The 10134-nt window shown below is 38.1% G+C and overlaps 1 protein-coding gene across 3 annotated transcripts; it reads left to right on the top strand.

Annotated features, from left to right (window-relative positions):
- Window positions 1-473: 473 nt before the first annotated feature.
- LOC133126081 (putative deoxyribonuclease TATDN3) lies at window positions 474-9900 on the top strand. 3 transcript variants are annotated; one of them, XM_061237915.1, is made up of 10 exons: window positions 474-698; window positions 962-994; window positions 1656-1729; window positions 5154-5238; window positions 6202-6264; window positions 6434-6543; window positions 6945-7000; window positions 7098-7210; window positions 8047-8124; window positions 9282-9900. In XM_061237915.1, exons 1-10 carry the CDS (start codon window positions 645-647, stop codon window positions 9423-9425), a joined length of 810 nt encoding a protein of 269 aa, XP_061093899.1. In that variant the 5' UTR covers window positions 474-644; the 3' UTR covers window positions 9426-9900. The 3 variants fall into 3 exon arrangements, with proteins under 3 accessions (XP_061093899.1, XP_061093890.1, XP_061093907.1); XM_061237906.1 differs by having other exon boundaries at window positions 8044-8124; XM_061237923.1 differs by lacking the exon at window positions 962-994 and having other exon boundaries at window positions 8044-8124.
- Window positions 9901-10134: the final 234 nt, after the last annotated feature.

Here is a 10134-nt window from a genome sequence, read left to right as displayed (position 1 = left end):
ACTGTTGGGCAACTGTTGCTAGCTTCCCACTACTGGATCTAGCTGCTTTTTGGTGAATCACATGACCTCGCCAGGCCATATGACCTGCTTCTTGCCTTAGCTGCAGGGTTTTAAGCATAAACGAATTAACCTATTCGTTCTACGTAAACATTTTTAATTACTAAGCATGCAAAATTTACAATTTTAAAAGGTAAAATTCAATTTAAAAATTGTTTTTAAAATGTAATTGGGTTAGTGAGTCTATTCCATTATTTGAAAGAAACTGGGCTGATCAAAGTAATTTAGTGTTCAGTAATTTTCTTTGGTATTTTATTATTATTATTATTATTATTATTATTATTATTATTATTATTATTATTATTATTATTATTATTATTGTTGTTATGACATTTATTTATTTATTTTTCACAAAAGAGTGGTGCACACTCCTACAAAGTAGGTGGCGGTAATGCACCATAACGCTGGGTTACACCCTCCATGAAACGGAAAACGAAGAAGATAACTGTCCCAGATTTTATTTTCATATAAAATATCATGTGGTCTTGCTTGTTTCACGGAGCTGCAGGAATATTTTGGGAATATTTCGCGTTTCTGTCTGTGCGCTGACGCCCACGTCAACCAAATTCAGAATTTTCTCAGACCTCATGACAGGTTTTATCGACTGCCACTGCCACATCTCTGCAAAAGATTTTGACAATGTAAGTGCCACATTCACTTGAAGTTACGTTGATAGCTCGGTGCATGAGCTACAACTACAATTCCACTTAGATAGTAATTAAATATATAGCTCGCTCTGCTGTTTTTACCACGAACGTTTTGGCTAAGTGGCTACCGAGTTAATGGGTTCTGACAGTTAAGTTATAGCTCGCCATCATTATTTAAGGTGTTACATAGCTAAGATAGACCGCGTAAGACATGTGGCTGTACATTAGAGTATATTGATCAACGCCTTTTCTTCCAGGATATTGAAGATGTTATAGAGAACTCCAAACAAGTAAGCAGCACATCAGCTCCTGTTAGTCAGATCTTTGCTGTAATACAAGTTTGGTGTGACAAATAACAACACGGGTTTGAAACAGATGGTAGCTGGTTGACTAGTTGGACATGATTTGACGAGCTCAAGCTATGCTTTGAAACAGCTTCTAGCTGGTATGAATTCTTCCATTCCTTTCCCGAAATTGCTGTCGTAGCCTAATTGCCTGATTCTCATGACTGCTCCAGTTTGTAATAATTTTCTCCCCAATGGACTTTAATATGTTTTTTTCTACAAACTTCCTGTGTATTTTATATATATTTTATATATATATATATATATATATATACACTACACAGGAGATATACTGGATATATATCTATATATATCTAGGGAAATATCAGGCAACCCTGCTGTGTTCATAACTGTATACTTGACACCCCCAAGCCAGGGGCATAAAACAAAAATTGATCCATCCAGGAGTTTGTGACATTTTGTTGTCAGTTTGTGTCAGCACCACTCACAGACTAGTGCTAGTGTGTCCTAAACATTAAAACATTTAAGTGCAGTCAGAAAACTGAACGGTAAAACAACCAGCATGCAGAGCTGTGCACCCTCGTTTTAAGCAGTATTATTTAATGTAATTGCCAGATGTAATTATTGTATTATGTGCTTTTTTTAGGCAGGAATTTTAGCCCTTGTGGCAGTGGCTGAGCATGCAGGAGAGTTTGAGAAAATCATTCAGCTTTCGGAAAGGTATATTATTTTCATTAAATCTATTAGATAGGAATTAGCATAATCTTGAAAATAGAAGTGAATTTAACAAATGCTTGCGATGTCACATCAGAAACCGTGCAGTCCGTAGGTAATTGTACAGCGATAAAATTTTTGTTTGTTCTTTTTGAATATGAGGTCAAAGTGCAGACTCACCTTTAATTTAATTTGAGGGTATTTAGGTCTATATTGGGTGATGCGTGTAGGAATTACATCCATTTTTATACATAGTCCCCCCATTTTTGGGGACCAAAAGTAATTGGACCTCTGAGCTGTTTCTGATTAGTCAAGTGTATTCAGTAATTTTTTCAGTAAAAGTATAATATAAGAAAGCTTTCAATACCTAGTTTTGACCGGGGTTTTTTTTTTTTTTTTTTTTGTGGTCCTTTCATTGGCACAACTCTGGTCCTCATGTTGACAGAAGCCAATAGAGGACTCCAAAGGCTTGAATCAAGACTAGATACTGAAGACTTTATTATACCTGCACTATGGAAGCGATTGAACACCTGACTAATTAGAAAGCTAACTGTCCAATTACTTTCGATCCCCTAAAATGCAAAAACCCTCATATTAATGTGACATTCTGCTCTTTAACCTCATATTTATTGTTTAATTTACAATCCACTGTGCTGGAGAACAGAGCCAAAAGAACAGAAATTGTACCGCTCTCAAAATACTACACTTTATTTCAGAAAACTATGTTGTATATGATATTTCAAGTTTGAATCCTGGGAAGGGCGTTGTTGTATATTTCTTGAACTGTGTTCAGTTTGCTCAATGCTTGAGTAAAATGCCAGTTGTATAAATAAAATGTTGCAGTATGTCCTAGAGAAAGGAAGAGGGGGAATTCTGTTAGATATCAATCACCCTTTTAGATTTTAACAATATTTTTATACATGTTAAACTGTATGAGGGAGCTTTAGAATATAGTATGGTTAACCAGAATGACCAACCATTCAGGAGATGGGCCCTCAAATTTAATCAATATTCGGACCCTACCAAAATACTATCTTCAAAAATGAACATTTTGTTCAAACAGAATGGCTATTTTATTATTGGAAAGCAAGGTTATTACATTGTTGGCATTTGGCAGATGCTCTTATCCAGAGTGACGTACAGTTGATTAGACTAAGCCGGAGACAATCCTCCCCTGGAGCAATGCAGGGTTAAGGGCCTTGCTCAAGGGCTCAAGGGCCCAACGGCTGTGCGGATCTTATTGTGGCTACACCGGGATTGGAACCACCGACCTTGCGTTTCCCAGTCATTTACCTTAACCACTACGCTACAGGCTGCCCTGTTTATCCACACTGTCAATACTTTTGGTCCAAAATGAACCAATATGAAAATTAGGTGACATATTAATGACTAAAGTTGGTCATTACTTTGGTCATTTTTTGATGTGATAGGCTAGACACTTCTGTATGTCTCCTGAAGTTTTCATGTTGTGCCCACTAACAGTTGAGCCACAACAGGCTTCTGATTATTTGGTTGGTAGGTCAGTCTAATACATGCATCCTTAATATTGAAATTCATTATTGATGCTCCTGTTCCCCATTAAACTGGACAGGTGAGGTGATAGGATGAGGTGGTTCCTCCTCTATAAAATCCACGAGAGTGGGCTGCTTGCAAAGCATGATAATCACTTCTTGAGTTACTATCGAAGAGTGCTCCCTTTTTTGTATGATCAAAACAAAGATTAGCTCAAAGATCAAAACAACAATTAAAAAAAAGAATATTGACTAGTTAATTCAGATAAAGAAGAGGCATTCAAATATTAAGAAACATGAAGAGGCATTCATTTCTTTTGTGGGTAGTTACTGTAATAATGGCACACATGTTTATATTAAAGAGTTTGAAGAGGCATTAGATTAATTTATATATCAAAACAAGATTAATTTGTAAATTTTTGGGATATTTATAAATCTAAATTGCTTCCACATCAAGCTACGTTCTTGCTGCTGCACATCTGCATATTCATATTTCATATGCCGCAATTTTACTGCAGTCCATCCCTTTCAAAGGCATCTCATATAGTTCCTTGAAAGAAAGCCAGGAAAACTCCTAGTGAAGGTGTTCTACTTCTAACATTTACTACTGCAGCACAGTAGCCTTCCAGAACCTATGCATCCACTTAGAAGACTTTGGTGTGGAAGCAGTGTGGAACTTCTTTCTGCTCATGGCAAATTACCATGTGATGGTATTTGGGGAATAATAAAATGTCTGGCAACTAGAGCTAATTTGCAACACCCGCTAAATAGGACCAAATACAGACTCCACATTAATTGTACAATATCCCCGCTGTTGATGTGGAATACAGTCCCCTCAAAAAATATTGGAACAGCAAGGCCAATTCCGTTGTTATTGCAATACACTGAATACATTTGGGGTTGAGATAAAAAGATGTACACAAGACAAGAGTTCACTTTCAGTTTTTAATTCCTGGTATTTACACTTAGTTGTGTTAAACTACTTAGAACATAGCACCGTTGGTATTAGACCACACAATTTTTATGTGAGCAAAAGTATTGGAAGAGAGAATATTTAAGTTAATCAAAATAATTAACACTTCATATTTGGTAGCATATGTCTTGCTTGCAATAACTGCACAAGCCTGCAACCCATTGACATCACCAAACTGTTGGATTCTTCTTTTGTGATGCTTTTCCAGGCTTATATTGCAGCCTCTTTCAGTTGTTTTGTTTCGGGGGGTTTATCCCTTCAATCTCTTCAGGAGGTGAAATGCATGCTCAATTGGATTAAGGTCTGGTGATTGACTTTGCCAGTCTAAAACCTTCCACTTTTTCTCCAAAGTCCTTGTGTTGGCAGTGTGTTTTGGGTCATTGTCTTGCTGCATGATGAGCTTGGAACTTGTAGTGTAATAGAAACATGGATGTTGTTAACATTAGCTTGTCAGTATAAACATTAACTTAATGTTCCGTAAACAAATAGCTAGCCGACATTAGCTGTTGATGTTCACTTCTAAAGCCAGACTGGGACGTAACGTTACAAGCAATATATTATAGAGGGCAAAATTAATTGTGCCAAGAAAAGGGGCAACACTTAAGTGGTTAAGGTTTAAGGGCAAAACATCATCTAATTTTGCATATTTATTTTGGACCAAATGTTTTGTGATTGTGGATATTTTTGTTTGTAAGCTTTATGATAATAACAGATGTCTGTTTCTTCAGGTAGGGTTGGGGGTCCAATATGGGTCAAATTTGAATGGTTGGCAATTCTGTTTAATGAAGCCATGTTGTAACACTCACTCTCATAATTCAACATGTATAAATAAGTTCAATAAGATCAAATCCGGAAGTATGAGGTCTGAAAGTATTTGATTTGATAATTGATCATTGAATCCTAAGCACATAAGTAATGATAAATGTTTGTGAGTGCTTTTTCCTAGGTTCCCTGGCTTTGTGTGGCCCTGTCTTGGGGTTCACCCTGTCCAGGGAGTGCCCCCAGCTCCTCTGAGAGGAGCCACTACTGAGGTACTGCTGAGTCAAATTACTGTTTTGAATACAAAGAATAGATAGTTGTCCAAAGAAATAAAATATCTCTGGTAGATATGAGCCTGACATGTGAACCTATGACCAAATTTATTGATGGAAAAGGACATTTTAAAGGTTGTTTTAGCTTTCCTGTGTTATATACCGTATGATTCACGTTGTGATTCACTATGCAAATACAAAGGTGTCAGGGAACTAATTCCTAATTCACCATTGGGTCATAGGGAAGTTCCAAGACAAGGCCAAAATGGTCTAGAGATAAGAAACAGAGATACAGCGGGGGGGGGGTCAGCCTTTTGAGGTGTAAATGTGTTTGTGCGCATGTGTGTATGTCTCAATGGGGATGTCATGCTAACATCTTACTTTAAGATCCTAAACTTGCAACAGACCTTGCTTTTTCTTTTTGGTTTGGAAGTTAGCATCTAAGCCCTGCGCCTTGGTCTGGCATTCTATAGGACAAATCAGCGTGACGTCAAAACAGCAAATAACCTCATTCTGAGTGTATAACGGCTCTGGTTTGCTGCCTACTGACGTTGAGGAATATGAATAGCAGGCAGTGTTTTCTGTGTCATTTAACCAAGTCAGTGTTGGAATATAAAAATAAATTGTGAAAACTTAATTAAATTGTTTTATATATATGATTTATATGATGTGGTCTAGCTAGCCAATGTAAGTTAGCTGTCAACAACTTTTTTTGTTTATTCCCCACGTTTCTGACACTTTGAAACGTATGTCGGGCGTCTCTGTGTCAGCTGTCATTGACTGTGACATTTAGGTTAATTGAACTGTTGATAAACTTGTTTTCAGTTTTCAGAGTGCCGGACAGTAAACAAGGGTGTTGACAGTTAAAACTACTGCATTCATAAATTGCTGTTTTAAACATATTTAACTCTTGCTTCCCCAACAAAGGAATGTGACTGAAATATGTTGTTTCTGTCTGCATAGGATTTAGATGCTGCTCTGCCTCTGATTGAAAAATATCAAGACTGTCTTTTAGCTATTGGAGAGGTAATGATAATAATAATAGGAACAACAATAATATTTTCTGTATGCACCTAGCTATCATAGAAATATTGGGATGGATAGGTTGTTGAGTTATTTTATTATATGATATTATGTATATGATCTCTAGATTGTGGTACCAGTGCTTGTCATTGTGATTATTTGCTATTTGCAGGTTGGACTGGATTTCACTCCTCGATTCGTCAGCAATGACAGAGGGAAGGATGAGCAGAGGGAAGTGTTGATTCGGCAGGCTGAAATAGCCAAACAGCTGGATTTACCACTGTAAGGCCTGCTCTGATCACACGTGCCAAACTGTGGGCCCATTTACTGTGGGCTGCAGGTCACAATGCTAACCTTCATAGTTGTCATTCATGTTGCTAATTTATTAGAGCTCGCTCAACTTGCACTGTGCACTTTCAATGTTCAAAGCTGCCTTCCTACTAGAGATCCAGCCCCATTACTATCCATGCTCATTTTCTGTATCACATTACATTACATTAATGGCATTTGGCAGACGCTCTTATTCAGAGCGACGTACAGTTTATTAGACTAGGAGACAATCCTCCCCTGGAGCAATACAGGGGTAAGGGCCTTGCTCAAGGGCCCAACGGCTGTGCGGATCTTATTGTGGCTTGACTGGGGATAAGATGTACCTAAGCTGTACTCATCTCTTGGTTTCTTAGGAATGTTCACTCAAGATCTGCTGGAAGGCCCACAATTCATCTCTTGAAGGAACAAGGTCCAGTTCTGGCTTGGAATACTGCTGCAACCTGCACAGCGTTGTAAGCCATGATGAACAGGAGTATATAGATTTTGATGGACTTTCTCTCCTCTAGGTGTGCAAAAGGCACTTCTGCATGCTTTTGATGGGAAGCCCTCAGTGGCAATGGAAGGTGTGAAGGCAGGGTATTTCTTCTCCATCCCCCCTTCCATAATAAGAAGTGAACAGGTAATGTCACACGTGTCCTGGAATTTGTACTAGATCCTGCTTAAACCGCTGTGTTTATTCCCAATGATTAAGTACAGCCTTACAATATACTTCTCAGTCAAATGTTTTGTAAACAGTATTTATGCATATATACCACTGGAGCCATTGCACTCTTAATATGCTGACATTATGACAATATTGTGTCTGGCATGCCTGATTTGGAGGAAGCACACAGTTTTCAAATGTGAAATGGTGTCATGTGTGCTTGCACTTGATCGCATTTTTCAGACTCTTTATAGTTGAGATTTGTAATGACCAGCTAAAGAACCCACCAATGCAAACACAGTCACAGTCACACAGTCATTTCTGTGGATTCCATGGCGACTTTTTATGTTTTTATTGTCAATTCTTTTACTTGGACCTTTTCAGAAACAAATTAAATAATTCTCATACACCCCTCTGGAAACGTCCAGCAACCCCTACTAGAATACAAAATCCAAGATGACTGCTGTTGGCCATTTTGTAAATTGGATGTGCTGTATCGTTTGAACCAAATGGGCTAGAGAATTGAATTAGGTGTCTTTTCCCATCAAAATGGGCTAGAAATATGAATGGTTTGTCATTCCCCACATTTCTTATCAGCAAAATAGTGTTTGACCATTTCTAGGTCATCTTTACCTTGATATGCAAGATTCAGTTCAAGCTTTAATGTTTTTTTTAACACCATCCTTCATTGTGCCCCCTAATTAGTGTAGAAATTATTTTAATTTTATGCACTCATTTCATTTCATGGGTTGCTGGAAGTTTCCAGAGGGGTATAGGAACTAATGTTTTTGTAATATAATTTCTCCAAGAAGCAGAAGCTAGTGAAACAGTTGCCTTTGGAAAGCATATGTCTGGAGACAGATTCACCAGCCCTCGGACCTGAAAAGCAGGTAAACCTTTTACTTGTTTCTTATTAATTCCACAATTCTGACCATTGTATAAACTCTCCAATGCTACTTGTCATGATAAATTAACACAATTAATGAGGAACTTTTTGCATCCAGGCTAGATGATTATTCTAGTTCGGCAGATCAATGCCTAGGCTTGTGTAAGGCTTCATGTCCTATGGTTTTACATCATCTAATCCTTAGCAGAGCTGGCCCAAAAATTCTCTGCTCACTGGAGGGTGGAGCCAACAATCTCTAACCAATTAAACCTAAAATTACGAACGAATGTACGGCACATACATGGAATCTTTCTAACAACAGGTTAGATTTATCTACGGTTATGACTTGGTGAGGACTAGATGACAGTTAGTCATGCATCCCACCTCTCCCAGATGGTCCGAGAGTCTTCTAGAATTTATTACCTACCCTGTGATACCCGCGAGTATATCTACATCACCGGTGTAAGGGAACTTTAGAACTTGACATTGTTGGGAGACAGACAAATTTGTGTATTGGACCACTTCACATATACATGGTAATGACCGCTATCAGTTTCAAGGTTCCCCCTCTGGGGATTTTCCATTGGACTCCAGGGGGGAGCGGGGCAAGGCCTCGCAACCATTAAGGATTTGAATGGCCCAATCCGAGGTGCTCGGGATAGGCGCAATTCCTTACCACCAATCAGAGGTTACACTTGGATTTGTAGACATATTTGAATATATGCAAATGTAATCCTTTAAAACATCCCAAACACCATTGCTCTTTGGAACATTTTCCTGATTGTAATAAACTTTCCTGTTTTCTAATGACGAACATCGGATCTGCTTCTTCCTGTGACAACGGTCATCTTACTGGTTCCTGGTAACTTTGTTTTACTAACAACATTATCTATGTAATGTGCAGGCGGAGAGCCCCCTCCGGTTGGTCTCCCAGATATAATTTTTAGAAGGGCGGGATGTATGCAGTTAGTTATGTTCTAAAAAAAGAGTTGAAAGATGGTGAACTGTCCATTCATATGACTGTTACACTGTGCTGCATTAAGAAAATCTGCAATTTCAGTAGCATGTTGCAAAAATGATGTGGAGCCTTATCAGTTTGAACGTGCAGGGGAGAGTTCTGCTGCAGCGTGGTAAAGCTGGTGGCCCTTGTCTTTGTTGCAGGTGAGGAATGAGCCACGGAATATTGCCGTCAGTGCTGAGTTCATCGCCAAGGTCAAAGGTGTCCCACTGGAGAGGGTAGTTGAGGTGACCATGCAAAATGCCCTCCGTCTATTTCCTAAGCTTCGGGCCTGTATACACGCGTGACAGGATGGTACAAGATAGAGATTTGACTATGTCTGTTTCACTTAGACAGGAGATAAATGTGCAATGCGTCATATTCATTATTATATCACCTCAGCATGTCTTTAGTTCAGTTCAAAATCATTGTCCACTCTAGGGTCTTATTTTCAGATCACATAACCATGATTAATCAATAAAATTGAACGCAAACTCATTGGCCTTAAAATTACTTTCATTCAAATATTTACAAAAGAAATGACAATATGGATGTTTTGAATGTGATGATCATCAACTCAAAATGTGAAAATGTGGTTTTTAAACCTTAATGAAAGCAAACTGATCTAATGAGTGAATCAAGTCAGTGTATCTTACCAGCCCACTGTAGCCTTTCAAATGTACTACTATAAAAACTTGCACTCTGTTTTTTAGTAGTGGTTATGCAGAGTCTCCTGTTACTGCTCAGGTCACAAATTTAAATTAAACCTCATCATGGTATCGATCACATTTGTTGTCTTTCATTCACCTCTTTGGTCACACTTGGGGTAAGGGTGAAAATCTTGCTGATAAATAAATAAACTATTAAATGAGTAAACTATTATTATTGTTGTTGTTGTTGTTATGGCCAGGGTTTTGACTTATGATGACATAGAGTATTTGGACAGTGGTACAATTTCTGTTCTTTTGACTCTACTCCAGCACATCGCATTTGTAAAGAAAATGAATATGAGGTGAA

The sequence above is a fragment of the Conger conger genome, chromosome 1 (genome assembly GCF_963514075.1).
Source record: "Conger conger chromosome 1, fConCon1.1, whole genome shotgun sequence".
Taxonomy (NCBI): Eukaryota; Metazoa; Chordata; class Actinopteri; order Anguilliformes; family Congridae; genus Conger; species Conger conger.
This window is presented reverse-complemented; position numbering and strand designations above follow the sequence as displayed.

Coding starts and splice junctions, on each gene's coding strand:
- LOC133126081 (XM_061237906.1), top strand. CDS start 645: ATGACAGGTTTTATCGACTGCCACTGCCACATCTCTGCAAAAGATTTT. Junction 699..961: donor CTGCAAAAGATTTTGACAAT/GTAAGTGCCACA, acceptor CTTTTCTTCCAG/GATATTGAAGATGTTATAGA. Junction 6,544..6,944: donor AAACAGCTGGATTTACCACT/GTAAGGCCTGCT, acceptor TTGGTTTCTTAG/GAATGTTCACTCAAGATCTG.